The following is an 18074-nucleotide window of genomic DNA, read 5'->3' as shown; positions in this document are numbered from 1 at the left end:
GTGGGGGGGTCGATCTGGGCCGCCATCTACGACTCCCAAGAGCGAGGCAAAACGGTGTGTGGGTGCTGAGCTGGAGGACTCCGCAGTGGGCATAGGTTCATCGGCTGGTTTCCCACACTGCCAGGAGATATGTCCCATCTCCCCACACCGGTAACACTGTCGAGTTTCCCCCTCCTGGTGTACTCTTCTTGGACCCGCCTGGTTTCTGGCTCCCCCTGGAGCCGGGATAAGTCCTGACGTGGCTGGGTTCGAGACCTTGGGGTCCTTTGGACGGGTTCTTCCCATTTGTGGTGGGGCCGCACTCCTGGGGTCTTTTCGGGAAGCATTCAGCATCTCCGCTGTGGCCTGGTACTTTTCCACAGCTTCCACGGTCAGATCAGCCGTGGTCAAGGCCTGTTGACTGATGAACCGTTTTGCCTCATAAGGCAGGGCGCGTAGGTAACGATCCACCACAACGGCCTCCACCACCGCCGCTGCTGTATTCCTCTGCGGATCCAGCCATTTCCTTGCGATTCGGACAAGTTCATGCATCTGCGCCCGAGGAGGTTGGTCTGGTTGGAAGGTCCAACTGTGAAAGCGCTGGGCCATACCAAACTTGGTGAGTCCATATCTGCTGAGGATCTCAGACTTCAGGGCATCATAGTCAGTAACCTGGTCAGGGCCCAGGTCCCGGACAGCATTCAGCGCTTCCCCGGTTAGGAAGGGGGCTAACAGACCAACCCACTGTTGCTTGGGCCAGGCTTCCCTAGTGGCCGTGGCCTCAAATGCATGCAGGTATGCCTCAATGTCATCGGTAGCTCCCATCTTAGATATAAAGTCACTTGCCTTTATTGGGCGGGTATTTTGGACCACCCTCTGTCTCTGCAACTGCAATTCCTCTGCCTTCAGAAGGTTGGCTTTCTTTTGCTCCTCCAAGAGAGCCACGTTTGCTTGCATCTGGGCTTGCTGGCCAGCAACAAGGGCTTTCAATATGTCCTCCATTTCAGTCGGCGGGGAGCCTACGGCCAACTTGGAAAACTGGGTGATCAAACCTTCGGTATCCTCCTCTGACATGCACTATTAACGCTTGAGCGTGCCCGTATTCTCCACCATCTGTGATGCCACGAGAGGCTACAGCTTCCAGCGGGATTGCCCAAGTAGTGCAAGGAGACCAGGTTCAACCAAAACAAGGATTTTATTAAAGGTCTTCGGCAACTAACGAAATAATAACACCATTCTGTCTCTCCCAGACCCAACCTCGAGACCGTGTCTCTTCTCTTCCACACACTCACCCCCAGTGTGTCTCTTCCCTTCAACCAAACCTTCAGCTCATCAGCTCCTGATTGGTTTCAGCTGCGTGGGAAGATTGGCCATAGAGGGTTGGAGTTCCCGACCATACCAGCAGATGGAGCCATAGCTGTCTGGGTTTGCAGCCATCTCAGGGGGATGTAACGTCCCTCCAGGACACAGCCTCTCGTGACATCACAATGTATACAAATAAATGTAAATTGAAAAAAGGTAAAACGAAACGAAGCGCAGCTAGTTTGCAGTCTTTCCAGCTTCAGTTTGATGTGATTGTGTTAGCTGTGTTGTTGGCTAGCTCCTCTGTTCTTTAAAAGTAATTTCCTCTCAATCTTAAATAGACATGCCCCATTCAAAAAAATACAGAACTAAGAACAGATATAGCCCCTGGTTCTCCTCAGACTTGACTGCCCTTGACCAGCACAAAAACATCCTGTGGCGTACTGCATTAGCATCAAATAGCCCCCGTGATATGCAACTTTTCAGGGAAGTTAGGAACCAATATACACAAGCAGTTAGGAAAGCAAAGGCTAACTTTTTCAAACAGAAATTTGCATCCTGTAGCACTAACTCCAAAAAGTTTTGGGACACTGTAAAGTCCATGGAAAATAAGAGCACTTCCTCCCAGCTGCCCACTGCACTGAGGCTAGGAAACACTATCACCACCGATAAATCTACAATAATCGAGAATTTCAACAAGCATTTTGCTACGGCTGGCCATGCTTTCCACCTGGCTACCACTACCCCCGGCCACCAGCTCTGCACCCTCCGCTGCAACTTGCCCATGCCCCCCCGCTTCTCCTTCACACAAATCCAGACAGCTGATGTTCTAAAAGAGCTGCAAAATCTGGACCCCTACAAATCATCTGGACTAGACAATCTGGACCCTTTCTTTCTAAAACTAGCCGCCGAAATTGTCGCAACCCCTATTACTAGCCTGTTCAACCTCTCTTTCGTAACGTCTGAGATCCCCAGAGATTGGAAAGCTGCCGCGGTCATCCCCCTCTTCAAAGGGGGTGACACTCTAGATCCAAACTGTTACAGACCCATATCCATCCTGCCCTGCCTTTCAAAAGTTTTTGAAAGCCAAGTCAACAAACAGATCACCAACCATTTCGAATCCCACTGTACCTTCTCTGCTATGCAATCCGGTTTCGAGCTGGTCATGGGTGCACTTCAGCCACGCTCAAGGTCCTAAATGATATTATAACCGCGATCGATAATAGACAGTACTGTGCAGCCGTTTTCATTGACCTGGCCAAGGCTTTCGACTCTGTCAACCACCGCATTCTTATTGGCAGACTAAATAGCCTTGGTTTCTCTAATGACTGCCTCGCCTGGTTCACCAACTACTTCTCAGATAGAGTTCAATGTGTCAAATCGGAGGGCCTGTTGTCTGGACCTATGGCAGTCTCTATGGGGGTGCCACAGGGTTCAATTCTTGGGCCAACTCTTTTCTCTGTGTATATCAATGACGTCGCTCTTGCTGCTGGTGACTCTCAGATCCACCTCTACGCAGACGACACCATTTTGTATACATCTGGCCCTTCATTGGACACTGTGTTAACAAACCTCCAAACGAGCTTCAATTCCATACAACACTCCTTCAGTAGCCTCCAACTGCTCTTAAACACTAGTAAAACAAAATGCATGCTCTTCAACCGAACGCTGCTTGCACCCGCCCACCCGACTAGAATCACTACTCTAGACGGGTCTGACCTAGAGTACGTGGACAACTACAAATATCTAGGTGTCTGGTTAGACTGTAAACTCTCCTTCCAGACTCACATTAAGAATCTCCAATCCAAAGTTAAATCTAGAATCGGTTTCCTATTTCGCAACAAAGCCTCCTTCACTCATGCTGCCAAACATGCCCTTGTAAAACTGACTATCCTACCGATCCTTGACTTCGGCGATGTCATTTACAAAATAGCCTCCAACACTCTACTCAGCAAATTGGATGTTGTCTATCACAGTGCCATCCGTTTTGTCTCCAAAGCCCCATATAATACCCACCACTGTGACCTGTACGCTCTTGTTGGCTGGTCCTCACTACATATTCGTCGCCAAACCCACTGGCTCCAGGCCATCTATAAATCACTGCTAGGCAAATCCCCGCCTTATCTTAGCTCATTGGTCACCATAGCAACACCCACCCGTAGTCTGCGCTCCAGCGGGTATATCTCACTGGTCATCCCCAAAGCCAACACCTCCTTTGGCCGCAATTCCTTCCAGTTCTCTGCTGCCAATGACTGGAACAAACTGCAAAAATCTCTGAAGCTGGAGACGCTTATCTCCCTCACTAACTTTAGGCATCAGTTGTCAGAGCACCTTACCGATCACTGCACCTGTACACAGCCCATCTGAAATTAGCCCGCCCAACTACCTCATCCCTATATTGTTATTTATTTTGCTCATCTGTACCCCAGTATCTCTATTTGCACATCATCTCTTGCACATCATTCCAGTGTTAATACTAAATTGTAATTATTTTGCACTATAGCCTATTTTATTGCCTTACCTCCATAACTTGCTAAATTTGCACACTGTATATTAATTGTATTTCTGTTGTATTTTTTTGATTTTTGTTTTGTTTTACCCCATATGTAACTCTGTGTTGTTGTTTTTATCGCACTGCTATGCTTTATCTTGGCCAGGTCGCAGTTGTAAATGAGAACTTGTTCTCAACTGGTTTACCTGGTTAAATAAAGGTGAAATAAAAAAAAAAAAAAAACAACAGTGTCCTGACGAGTGAGCCCATTTTCAAAGCCAGGTCAAAACCGCACCTCATTAACTCATTGTTATGGATGTCTCCAAATAAATGTCACTAGAAAACAGCTTAAACAAATGCAAATGCAGCTACTTTGATGTTATTTGGCATGACTGTAAGTTAGCCGTAGTAGGCTAGCTAGCAAGCAAGGGATAAGAACATTGCCAGCCAGTATGGCAATGGAACATTTAGATTGAATGACAGGGTCGCGTCCATAGATACAGAAAAAAAAGACTGAACGACTGGGTTGCGTCTCTGACAACTGAACCGATAGAACACCACAGATTATACAATTACAAATTGGAAAGAGAGGAGTGTAACGCTTAAACACAGGCCACTAACAAACTCCATGACAAATTTATAAGATATGGTATGCATTCACATGGAATGCTTTTGATGATGCTATCAACCACCAAAAACTTGAAGACTGCATCATTCGTAATGATGAGAGACTGAAATGGACCACAAGGGGGGGATTAACCATCATTTTCAGATAATTGACATGGACAGCCAATCCCACTCCAGCCAGGGATACTTCTATAATCCACCAGTCTGAAGAGCCTTTGTACCCTCCTCTGTTGCCAGCTGGCCTGTCCAAAGTGTCCATATGGGTCAAGCGTTCCGATTCTGGAAAACTCTTACTTTCCCAGGCTGGGGTAAAGCCGCCTCTCTCTCCCCAGCTGTGACATTCCTAGACTGTTGCACACCGGACGGATGAGCCAATCGGGGCAGAGGTCCAAGCGTGGGCACTAGAATGCGATTGGGCAGTTGACCCATCATGAGTTATCAGGAAGTGATACACAAAGGCAATGCGATGGGGGATCCTTCTGCATGTTATGTGCCTTAAACTTTGGGGAGATATGAAATTGAGGTAGAGCTGAGCACATGGAATATTCACTCCACGAAACACACACTGTGTACAAACCATTGACACAGACGCCTATAGTTGCTAACACACATCACTGTACGCAACACTCCGCTACCAGTAACATACCCTGCTCTGCTGCGCTCTCTTACAGAGAGGTAAATTAGAGTGAAGTAACAGGGGGACTTATTGTTTCCTCTACAGCCAGTAGGCCCCTGCCCTGGGCTCTAATTGGCCCCTGCCCTGGGCTCCAACCAGCTCCAACAACAGGCTCCAACAGGGCTGACTGATGGAGAACACATGGGGTTGACGTGTTGACCCACCACTCTGGTCACATACCACAGCAGACCCCAAAGACCCTTTCTCTACCTGGAGGACATTCTACTACCTCATCAACACCACAGGAAGGACCTTTCACATTTAAGACACATGTAAAGCTAAATACCAGCGGATTAGGAGGAAATGTAGTGAACACTTTGACATGTGTTGGGTGTGTGTGTGCAAAGAAAATCGGTCAGTGTTACCTAGTGTTGATTTTTTAGTGTAATAGTTGATTCAGGTGTTAAATTAACTTTGTAAGTGTTAAATTAACACTCATTGGTGTAACGTAAACCCTGTGTTGGTGTTAATAACCAGTGTTAAACCAAAATCACACCCATCATTATCATATTTCCTCGCATGCTCTATTGCAGGTACATTTTTTAAATTGTTTGTTTCAATATCTATGTTTTTGCATTGATTTAATAGTTAATGTTATGCTACTCAGATATACATAACAAAAAATATTCTAAACTAATCCTGTCTGTTACTTGGACTACTTGGATTCAGGACCATTACTGAATGCTTTAGGTAGTCTCATATCTTAGTCTTGCCAACCCGCCAGTCATTCTGCATGCAGGTTGCGGGGGAATAACAATTCCAAATGTTGCAAATCCCCACTCTGGACAGATTCCAATAGAAATTACACAGCATACTGTGACTTGGAAGCCTGATTTTCCCTGTAAACCATGAGTTTCAGGCCACTGTATTAGGGTAAAACTAGGCCTTCAAATTAAGGCCTTATGAAATATGTGTTGTATTGTGTTGTGTTAAAGATTTTTAGTTTCATGATCACATATTCACTTAAAATCTCACTTGATGAAGGTTACAGGACAGAAATTGAATGCAACAACTACAGTGGGGAAAAAAAGTATTTAGTCAGCCACCAATTGTACAAGTTCTCCCACTTAAAAAGATGAGAGAGGCCTGTAATTTTCATCATAGGTACACGTCAACTATGACAGACAAATTGAGATTTTTTTTTCCAGAAAATCCCATTGTAGGATTTTTTATTAATTAATTTGCATATTATGGTGGAAAATAAGTATTTGGTCACCTACAAACAAGCAAGATTTCTGGCTCTCACAGACCTGTAACTTCTTCTTTAAGAGGCTCCTCTGTCCTCCACTCGTTACCTGTATTAATGGCACCTGTTTGAACTTGTTATCAGTATAAAAGACACCTGTCCACAACCTCAAACAGTCACACTCCAAACTCCACTATGGCCAAGACCAAAGAGCTGTCAAAGGACACCAGAAACAAAATTGTAGACCTGCACCAGGCTGGGAAGACTGAATCTGCAACAGGTAAGCAGCTTGGTTTGAAGAAATCAACCGTGGGAGTAATTATTAGGAAATGGAAGACATACAAGACCACTGATAATCTCCCTCGATCTGGGGCTCCACGCAAGATCTCACCCCGTGGGGTCAAAATTATCACAAGAATGGTGAGCAAAAATCCCAGAACCACACGGGGGGACCTAGTGAATGACCTGCAGAGACCTGGGTCCAAAGTAACAAAGCCTACCATCAGTAACACACTACGCCGCCAGGGACTCAAATCCTGCAGTGCCAGACGTGTCCCCTTGCTTAAGCCAGTACATGTCCAGGCCCGTCTGAAGTTTGCTAGAGTGCATTTGGATGATCCAGAAGAGGATTGGGAGAATGTCATATGGTCAGATGAAACCAAAATATAACTTTTTGGTAAAAACTCAACTCGTCGTGTTTGGAGGACAAAGAATGCTGAGTTGCATCCAAAGAACACCATACCTACTGTGAAGCATGGGGGTGGAAACATCATGCTTTGGGGCTGTTTTTCTGCAAAGGGACCAGGACGACTGATCCGTGTAAAGGAAAGAATGAATGGGGCCATGTATCGTGAGATTTTGAGTGAAAACCTCCTTCCATCAGCAAGGGCATTGAAGATGAAACGTGGCTGGGTCTTTCAGCATGACAATGATCCCAAACACACTGCCCGGACAACGAAGGAGTGGCTTCGTAAGAAGCATTTCAAGGTCCTGGAGTTGCCTAGCCAGTCTCCAGATCTCAACCCCATAGAAAATCTTTGGAGGGAGTTGAAAGTCTGTGTTGCCCAGCGACAGCCCCAAAACATCACTGCTCTAGAGGAGATCTGCATGGAGGAATGGGCCAAAATACCAGCAACAGTGTGTGAAAACCTTGTGAAGACTTACAGAAAAAGTTTGACCTGTGTCATTGCCAACAAAGGGTATATAACAAAATATTGAGAAACTTTTGTTATTGACCAAATACTTATTTTCCACCATAATTTGCAAATAAATTCATAAAAAATCCTACAATGTGATTTTCTTTTCTCATTTTGTCTGTCATAGTTGACGTGTACCTATGATGAAAATTACAGGCCTCTCTCATATTTTTAAGTGGGAGAACTTGCACAATTGGTGACTGACTAAATACTTTTTTTCCCCACTGTATATCTCTGTCACTAATAAATATAGTCATGGGTGGCAACTCTACAATTTACTCGAAAGGGAAGGCACTCTGGGAAATATGCAAATAAGTAGTGTGTTAATTTAACGTTGATAAGTGTGGACATGTATAGACACTGGACGAGAGTTAAATTTTAAAAAGACCCAGCTGCTAGGTCAACCCAGCATGAGAGTAAAAATACCCAACTTGTAGGGTTATTCACGCGTCCCAGCTGTCTGGGTCAAAATAACTAATTGGTTGTTCTGTTAAATATTTAGCCAGCACTGGGCTACCAAATAACCCAAATTGGGTTGTTTTTAACCAAGCTTTTTTTAGTGTAAAAACAAGATGTCTAACCTGTCAGCAAATCAGTCCAGAACACATCCCTCCTGATCCTGCTCTGGCTCTGGTTAGGGGTATCAAATCAAATGTTATTGGCCACATGCGCCGAATACAACAGGTGCAGACATTACAGTGAAATGCTGTAATGTCGTGCAAATAGTCCGGGTAGCCATGATTAGCTGTTCAGGAGTCTTATGGCTTGGGGGTAGAAGCTGTTGAGAAGTCTTTTGGACCTAGACTCTCTCTCTTTTGCACTCCGGTACCGCTTGCCGTGCGGTAGCAGAGAGAACAGTCTATGACTAGGGTGGCTGGAGTCTTTGACAATTTTGAGGGCCTTCCTCTGACACCGCCTGGTATAGAGGTCCTGGATGGCAGGAAGCTTGGCCCCAGTGATATACTGGGCCGTACGCACTACCCTTTGTAGTGCATTGCGGTCGGAGGCCAAGCAGTTGCCATACCAGGCGGTGATGCAACCAGTCAGGATGCTCTTGATGGTGCAGCTGTAGACTTTTTTGAGGATCTGAGGACCCATGCCAAATCTTCTCAGTCTCCTGAGGGGGAATAGGCTTTGTCGTGCCCTCTTCACGACTGTCTTGGTGTGTTTGGACCATAATAGTTGGTTGGTGATATGGACACCAAGGAACTTGAAGCTCTCAACCTGTTCCACTACAGCCCCGTCGATGAGAATGGGGGCGTGCTCAGTCCTCTTTTTCTTCCTGTAGTCCACAATCATCTCCTTTGTCTTGGTCACGTTGAGGGAGAGGTTGTTTATCTCACTGTCTTAGGCTCAATACACTATGTCAATCAAACAGTGGTCAAACAGAGTTTGTTCAGTTTTTGATGAAGTTCAATCTATAATGACATTCTCTAACAATGCCTAATCAAAAGGTTCACCAAGGTCGTCACACACACACACACACAGCACACACACACACACACACACACACACACACACACACACACACACACACACACACACACACACACACACACACACAGTAAATAGAACAAGTGGCCTCTCAGATTTTCCCTCAGAGGGACAGGCCAAGGCATTCCAGACTGTTCAATTATTCCATCCCTATGGAGACAGAGAATTTGAAGACGGGCGAGAGCACGAATTTGGGATGTATATATGGCCCTAGTTTTCATGGAACAAGGAAATCATGCCATTTATAGACACGCAAACACACACTGTAAACACTAAGGCATTTTAACTCAAATGCTTCTAGTAAGTTGAACTCAAAGTCTTTGAAAAGTCATTATTACTTAAAATGTTTGTGGTACTGACTCAAAACTAAATGAGAAGTCACATCAACTCCATTTAAAAAAGTTAGGATAACAAATGTACTTTTTACCCAGCATGCTCTACTGCAGGTTAATTGTTTTTAATATCTGTGTTTTTGCATGTACATTAAGTGATTGATTGATTAATCTTATGCAACACAAAGATAAATAACATACATTTTTCTAAACAAATCCAATAATTTAGTTAGATTTTTTGCACCCATAACTGAAATGGTTGGTCCAGTTTAAATAGCTTAGGTAGTCTCCTCATACTATTCCTAATTCTGGCAGTCATTATGAATGCAGGTTACGGGGTGAATAAAAATTGCATCTGTTGGATATCCTAACTCTGGCTGGATCCCAATAGGAATTACACATCAAATTGCAAGCCAGCATAATGTGATTTGCAGGTAGGGTTGCAAAATTCTGGTACATTTTCCAGATGATCTAGAAATCCCAGTTGGAAGATTCCAGGAAACAAGAATGATATTTACTCTCACGGGTGGCTAAAAAGAAAGCCACACCCCTACTAAACCACGCCTCCAGTCTTTTGAGCTGACCCACTGGGTCATATCTCAATAACCCAGCACCAATAACCCAGCATCAACAACCCAACATTGCTCTTTTTAAAGAAAACAACCCAACTAAGTGGCCCATGCCTGCAACCCAGGAGTTGGATCAACCAAACAACCCAGCTTTTTTTTAGTGTGGAGCTAGACTGCACTGAACTGGACTGGGGCCTCTGGCCTAGAGGCTCTTGGTTTCATTTGTCCTTCAAAAGTCAAAATACTGCTCAAATATCCATACCTTGCAATCACCAACCTGCTATAGACACAAGCACTTCATCCTTTATTTTGTGGGCTTGTCAAACCCTTTACATGCATTTGTCAACACTTTACAGTCTTATGGACACAAGCACTTAGTTTATTACCGCGTTTTATTGGACTGGCATTACAAGATACAACCCACAATAACTTTGACTATGAAACAACTATGAGCTTGTATCAGTGCCTAGAGGAGTGTGATATTTTCTTTAATGCCCTCTGTGTATAAAACCCTCCACAGTCTGCCAGGGGGAGTGGGCGATAGGGATAGAGAACAACCCTGCCAAATCACTTCTCTGCCCGATGCTAAACACCCATGAAATGACCATCTCTGGAACATAACTTTCCCTGACACAATCAACTCCTCTCTCTGTCAGTCTCTCCTTCCTGAGAAACCACAGCCTCTGTTTTTCCTACAATAATGAGTTATGTAGGAGATGTCAACAAGCTGAAGGACCCTCGAGTTTTGGGAGATTAGGGTTATTCCGCAGTGTATTCATAATGGAGTTAAGAGTCATATTCTAACACAGATGTCAGACTGATGAATATGAGAGAGTGAAAGTGTTGGTCGACACCCTTCTACAAGTGCATTGTCACATCCACATAGTGTCGAGCAGCCGTAAACACAGAACAATGTATGATCGACCCCTTGGAGTGGTTGATATTTGTGAGGTCGCCAGTTAAACCACAGACAACTGTCATCCATTCTGAACAGATGTGGTCCAACCCCTGCCAATCCAGGGGCGTACGAACCATCAGCAGAAAAACGTGATGAGTCCACTGCTGTATTATCTAACAACCCCAAGAGAGAGATAGATGGAGGGAGAGGGATATAGGGAAAGAGATAGAAGATAGAAACAATAGATGGAGGTAGAGAGAGATAGACAGAGATAAATAGATAGTTGGAGAGAGAAATAGAGAGAGCGAGAGGAAGACTGAAAGAAAGACAGAGAGATCGAGAGAAGGAGAAAGAGAAGGACAGACATCTGGGAGGAGAATCTTCTCAAATCAAATTTTAGAATTTGTTGGTTCATGGACAAATCCATCAACCTGATGAGGAGAATATGTGGATTTGGCTCAGGGCCTGGAGAATTGAAGATGTAAATGCAAGCAATAAATAGCAAAACAATAGACAAAATACATGTGAAAACAGACATTGCCATTTTAGGACATTCAAACAAAATAGCAGGCCACACCTGCTATCCCACCTCATATAAACGTCAGAGGACTCAGCACGAGTGTTTATAATGTTAAACTCAAATTAATAATTTAACAATATACACTCTTAGAAAAAAGTGCTATCTAGAACCTTAAAGGGTTCTTCGGCTGTCCCCATAGGAGAACCCTTTGAATAACTGTTTTTGGCTCCAGGTAGAACTATTTTGGTTCCAGATAGAACCCCTTTTGGGTTCCATGTGGAACCGTTTCCACAGAGGGTTCTCTTATGGGGACAGCCGAAAACCCCTTTTGGAAGCCTTTTTTCTAAGAGTGTAACTAGGCCTAGTGGATGAGGGAGTGGTCGCGACCCGAGGATATTTTATTTTCTTTGCGTTTTGTTTGCTGGAACAAAGGTCAGGGGAACAACATGCCAAGGTGCCAACTAGGGAGAGATCCCCTCTTACAGCCTTGGGAGAGAGAGAGTTAGAGATTTAGAGAGAGAGTTAGAGAGTGAGAGAGTGAGAGATTAGATGGTCTGACCCTCACTCACAAGGCCTTCGCATCCTTAAAGCTGTGGAATGTTCTTCCTGTCTCTCTCCCGTCCACTCCTCCTTATGGGGTTTCCTGTAACCCCGGTGACCGTAAAGGTCAGAGGCATACTGTAAAGTCGACCCGGTAAATTCCCAAGTCCCAACACAGCCGAGTCGGACTACAATTCCCTCAAGCCACATTCTTTTATTTTTAAGAACTCATTGACAAAGCATTCTTCTTCTAACTGACCCTGTGTTTTAAGAACTGAATAATTTTGTCCTTGTGGTTTAACGTCACATAAAGTTTAAACTGGGGGTTTAACAGTTCCTATGAGAATACTTTGAAGATGAGTGGAAAATAACCAAACTGGCCACTGAGAACATTGTAGGAGATACTACACAGCCTTTGATCAGCTGATTTATGAGTGAAATCTTTGGTTTGAATACTTAGCATTGTCTTTGTCTGAGTTTAAGCATGCACTGTAACAAGGGCTCTGTTAGAATACAACTCTTCCCATATTATCGGTTTGACACAGTGCCCCCTGACTTTCTAGCTGGTCTCCATGGTAATCAGACACCCTTACTCCTAAGTGATAACACACACACACCGCCAAGAGGATATTGAAGCTCACTGCCAATAAGTGATTTGTTCCTCTTACAGATCCTGTCCCCTTATTGGTTAATTGTGAAGCCCCCCTGTCTCTCCCTCTTGCTCCATTATCTTATTATGAACCTGGTGTTTAGTCTATCTCTTCCTCCCTGCATTCACAACATCTGCCCTGGATCTCCCCCTCTCTCCTTACCAACTCTCCCCCTATCTCCTCCCCACCTCTCTTCCTGTCCTCCCTTCCTGTCCTCTCTTCCTCTCCTCCATTTTACTAATAGGGCCTTGACCCTCTAGAGGCCAACAGTTCGCCCCACACCCATCCCCTCTCTTTACTGTTAAGTTAATGGTGTGAGTTTCACCACTTTCCCTAACAGTATGTGTGATAAGGTGATAAAGACGTGAGACAAAGAGGTTGGAAAATAGCCTATTAGTAGATATACTGTGAGTCAAGCAGTAATGGATCTGAGTTCATATGTTACACAGAAAGAGAGGTCCATATTGATGAAGGTCTGGTAGGGTGTTATTGCTTCAAGTATCACTGTTGCATTGTTATGGTGCTTTCATACCTCCTGAATAGCCAATGAATTCCTTCATTTAGAGGTGTAGAGTTGTGGAGAGTTGTGTAGAGATCGAGATAGAGCTTACCACATAGTGTTGTGTAGGGGTTAGAGAGCAAAACAATTAAGGAAATGTGACTTACCCTGGCGCCCTTCTCAGGGAAACATTTACATCCTCCGCTACAGTCTCTTCCTCCACATGGCTCATTGTGCTTCTTACCACCCTGGAGAACACAACACAGAGGACTGGGTTAGAGACAACAAAACAATATCATCATAACTCACCACATGCATGGACAGTAATTACCCCCAAATATACTGTATATCTAACCCATGGAACAATTTGTTAATGTGTAGCTTAAAGGTTCTCTATGGTATATGGTTGTGCATGGGATATGCATGTGTATAGTTGAACATGCCTGTCACTTAATTGCATACAGTAGTCTATATAGTCATAGGATCAGGTTCAAGTCCGGGCTCTGGCTGGGCCACTCAAGGACATTCAGAGGCTTGTCCCGAAGCCACTCCTGTGTTGTCTTGGCTGTGTCCTTATGGTCGTTGTCCTGTTGGAAGGTGAACCTTCGCCCCAGTCTGAGGTCCTGAGCGCTCTGGAGCAGGTTTTCATCAAGGATCTCTCTGTACTTTGCTCCGTTCATCTTTGCCTCAATCCTGACTAGTTTCCTAGTCCCTGCCGCTGAAAAACATCCCCACAGCATGATGCTGCCACTACCATGCTTCAACGTAGGGATGGTGCCAGGTGTCCTCCAGACGTGACGCTTGGCATTGAGGCCAAAGAGTTCATTCTTGGTTTCATCAGACCAGAGAATCTTGTTTCTCATGGTCTAAGAGTCCTTTAGGTGCCTTTTGGCAAACTCCAAGCGGGTTGTCATGTGCCTTTTACTGAGGAGTGGCTTCCGTCTGGCCACTCTACCATAAAGGCCTGATTGGTGAGTGCTGCAGAGATGGTTGTCCTTCTGAAAGGTTCTCCCATCTCCACAGAGGAACTCTGGAGCTCTGTCAGAGTGACCATCAGGTTCTTGGTCACCTTCCTGACCAAGGCCCTTCTCCCCCGATTTCTCAATTTGGCCGGGCAGCCAGCTGTAGGAAGAATGATGGAGGCCACTGTGTTCTTGGGGATTTTAAATGTTGCAGACATTTTTTGGTACCCTGTGCCTCGACACAATCCTGTCTCGGAGCTCTTCGGACAATTCCTTCGACCTCATGGCTTGGATTTTGCTCTGACATGCACTGTCAACTGCCTTTCCAAATCATGTCCAATCAATTGAATTTACCACAGGTGGACTCCAATCAAGTTGTAGAAACATCTCAAGGATGATCAATGGAAACAGGATGCACCTGAGCTCAATTTCGAGTCTCATAGCAAAGGGTCTGAATACTTATGTAAATAAGGTATTTCTGTTTTTTTTGTGAATAAATTTGCAAACATTTCTAAAAACCTGTTTTTGCTTTGTCATTATGGGGTATTGTGTGTAGGTCGATGCGGATAAAAAAAAAAATCCATTTAAAAATAAGGCTGTAACGTAACAAAATGTGGAAAAAGTGAAGGGGTCTGTATACTTTCCGATTGCACTGTACATCATTTACACACACACACACACACACACACACACACACACACACACACACACACACACACACACACACACACACACACACACACACACACACACACACACACACACACACGTCAGCTCAGACAGATCCAGCCCAGAGAGGCCCAGCTGATGAGCTCCATCAGCAGCAGATTTTAATTTAGAATATAAAATGAATATGTTTATGCAACAAATGTTAGAGCATCAAATCGCAACGAACCGAATCGCATCGATTCGTTCTCTAATCAAACCGAATCGCACCAAATCGTTTCAAATTCAAACGTATCGTTCCCGTATCTTATCGGAGCCCATGTATCTAGATACGTATCGAATCGTCTTGAAAGTGAAAGATGCACATCCCTAAAGGCCATACATTAATGCAAATTACTTATTTGCTCTTTGAGATTATTCTTGTATACTAAAAGGCACTTTACAAAAGCCCTGTGTAGCTCAGTTGGTAGAGCATGGCACTTGCAACGCCAGGGTTGTGGGTTCGATTCCCACGGGGGGCCAGTATGAAAATGTATGCACTCACTAACTGTAAGTTGCTCTGGATAAGAGCGTCTGCTAAATGACAAAAATGTAATTGATGATGATTATTATTTGACCTATAGGACTTATTTGCATAAGGTTCCACAAGACAGTGAAAGACAAAACAGTTTCCCTATCAGAGTACAATTGAATGCATAGAACGAGCGACTCAGCATATGGGCTTCCCATTAGCCTATATATCTGAGACAGTGAGGGGTTTCTGGGTAGGTGTGTTTTGCACTAGGTGAAAGTTGGCTCCGTTCAAAGCCCACGGCGAAGTCGGCTCAAAACAAAAGTGATGTAATTAGCACGTGGAGTAATGAGTAGGATTCTGTGTTTTCACATGCAAAAGTGATTCCTTTTGATAAAAACGCTTTATCTGCCTTCCCAATAAAAACTAGTTTGAAAATTCAAACATATTTAATGTAAAAGAGATGTTGTATGTTTTTGGACGATGCACCATGCTGCCTTGTTGACAACATGACGAGTGGCGCAGATTACTGTTTGATTTGAGAAGGGTGCTCCTCCCTCACCGCTTTTACCCGTTCACCTCACGGGACATAGACTGGTGACCCGCAGCTCAGCATAATCGAATCTGCCCATTGAGTCCATAGTGGACCATGCAAGGAGTCTCCAAGGCTGGTTTATCTTCTGACGTCATTGGACTGTGTCCTCCTACACCCCCCACCTACACAGTCATACCAGTGCCTGCTTACACAGCAATCGTCAACCTCAATCCCTCAACCCCCCTGGCATAAAACTCCCAAAACTGTAAAAACGGTCACTTCATGTGGATCAGGACTTGTAAGAATTGTCCCTCATTACCGCGACACAACATGTTAGGCACAGATCTGACAAAGAGCACATTGAGACCCTCCCCGGGCTCACAAAGAGTCTTTCACCATGCAGACGACGTCCTTTCATGATCCCCTATCTGCCCCAACACAAAGGACCTTGTTCTCTTCCCCTATGGAATGCATGGGGCTCAATTTCCTCTCTAACTGGCTGTATCTATCTGAGGATCTGTGAATCTAAAGGAAACCCATCTTTAGCAGACCATAGAGCTTCAGTAGAGCCATAGTGTGGGAAGGAATAGCCAAGACTGAATAATTGCTGAATGGTAGGCCTATAGCAAAGACTTGACTTGAGACAGTGTCATTCAAATCTACATTCCACCTGCTTTTAAACATCAACACAACCTGAAGTGGCTTCCACTACTTGGCGACCTTTCCTTAATCTGCACAGACATTACAGGACTGGACAGGTGAAAGCTTATCTGGTAGTCAACCGGCATCCTCCATATTGCTTCCACCCAGCCTGTGTTCTCACACCAGTACAGGTGTAGCAGAGGATAAGTAGAGGAAGCCACGTCAGACTATTGGGATGGACCCCTGCTGAGGTGTGACATCACAGAGGCATTGCGTGAATCGCCTGGACAGTGGACTGGAAACCCCACTAGCTACATGATAGGACACATCACCTCCGGACAGACACAAAGGACAAAGACGTTCCACCTCCAAAAAAGAACAAAAACATGACATGTGGCTGTGGAATCCATTTGGGTATGCTGTTTGGCCTAAAATAGTTAATGATTATTTCAGCTGAAGACAATGATATTGTGTTACAGTACATCCTGCCCCCACCCACCACCATCACAACAACCTGCTCTTTCCAACATCACATTTTCCAGGCTGCTACACTAATCACCTTAACATCCTTCACAACATAGCGAGAGCCTGAGGCCAGGGGTTTCATTGGGTGGAGAATGGAGGATTGAGGTCCGCTTAGGGGGCGGCTTGGAGGCTTATAACATGGTCCTGTCCATGAGGTCAATGGTTAATTGAGTTAGTTAAGAACTATTCACATCAACCGAAGAAACATAACATTGGTTGTTTTTTTCTATTTGGAGACTTGCTACAGGGTCAACCGGAGGAGGTCAAAGGGCAATTGAATTTGTTCACAAGACAATGGATTAACACACACCACAAAGGTATTTAATTTCCTCTCCATTTGTTCTCTCTATCCTCACTTCCTCACTCCTGGTCCTGGGGGGAGTACCGAGTGTCCTAGCCCAGCACTAACACTTTTGTGCTGGTTGGGTTGGGACAAAGGCCAGCATACACTGCAGCTGTCCAGAACCAGGAGTGAAGAACACTGCTCTAGGCGTTCCCAGACACGAAGCCAGACATCCTCCTAGAATGTTGTCCCTGAACAGTTGATCACACCAGACCAGACCACCCACGTACCCAATACACTAGCTGAGGCTTTGGCTCAGGGACAAACATTTGGATTATTAACATTTATCTGACACCTACACTATTTAAAGCTATTGGGCAAGAGGACCCAGTCCCAGTCTCCACAGTGACCTAATGAAAAATGGAACCAAACTCAACACTATTGCACAGTGTGTGGGACAGCCAAGGTGACAGAGGAAAGCTACAGAAAAACTGCCTCACACAAAGATCCAAGATGGAGGACGGAATGCTAATCTGTATGACTCTATGTCTGTGGAGTGTATAACAGAAAACTCCAGACCTCAAATGTTAATGTGTAGTAACTCTCATATAAATATTCACATGATCAATTGAGACGGGATCTTATCCGTCTTCTCCCCTAATCTGAATGAATTGGACAGTCTGGGACTGCTATAGTGAATGGCTGAGCTATAGTTTCAGTGCATATCCTGTTTGTTTCTAGGAAACCCAACATGACAAGCACCAAAGGGACTCCAATAAGCCAGACTGTATAATCTGTTTCTGTTTGAAACTTTACTTTTCTAGTTGTCTCTGTGACCGTCCAATGTTAATTCTCTTTCATGTTTCATGCTCAGAGCTGGCTAGACTCTGTGGTCTGTGAGACCCTTTGTGGTCACAATCATCTACTCTCCGTGGGCTGTCTGATCAGAACACATGCATGAACACTCAAATCGGAACCATGTGAACGGCAG

At 44.7% G+C, this 18074-nt stretch overlaps 1 protein-coding gene across 1 annotated transcript in view; it reads right to left on the bottom strand.

Annotated features, from left to right (window-relative positions):
* Positions 1-18074, bottom strand: part of LOC121571613 (collagen alpha-2(IV) chain-like) — a 133075-nt gene that overhangs the window by 59274 nt on the left and 55727 nt on the right. The window contains exon 4 of the mRNA XM_041883174.2: positions 13127-13207. Within this exon, the coding sequence (XP_041739108.2) occupies positions 13127-13207 (81 nt within the window). The remainder of the gene's footprint in view (positions 1-13126; positions 13208-18074) is intronic.

This window comes from Coregonus clupeaformis, chromosome 40, assembly GCF_020615455.1.
Source record: "Coregonus clupeaformis isolate EN_2021a chromosome 40, ASM2061545v1, whole genome shotgun sequence".
Lineage (NCBI taxonomy): Eukaryota > Metazoa > Chordata > Actinopteri > Salmoniformes > Salmonidae > Coregonus > Coregonus clupeaformis.
Note: the sequence above shows the minus strand (reverse complement) of the source record. Positions and strands in the feature narration are given on the sequence as shown.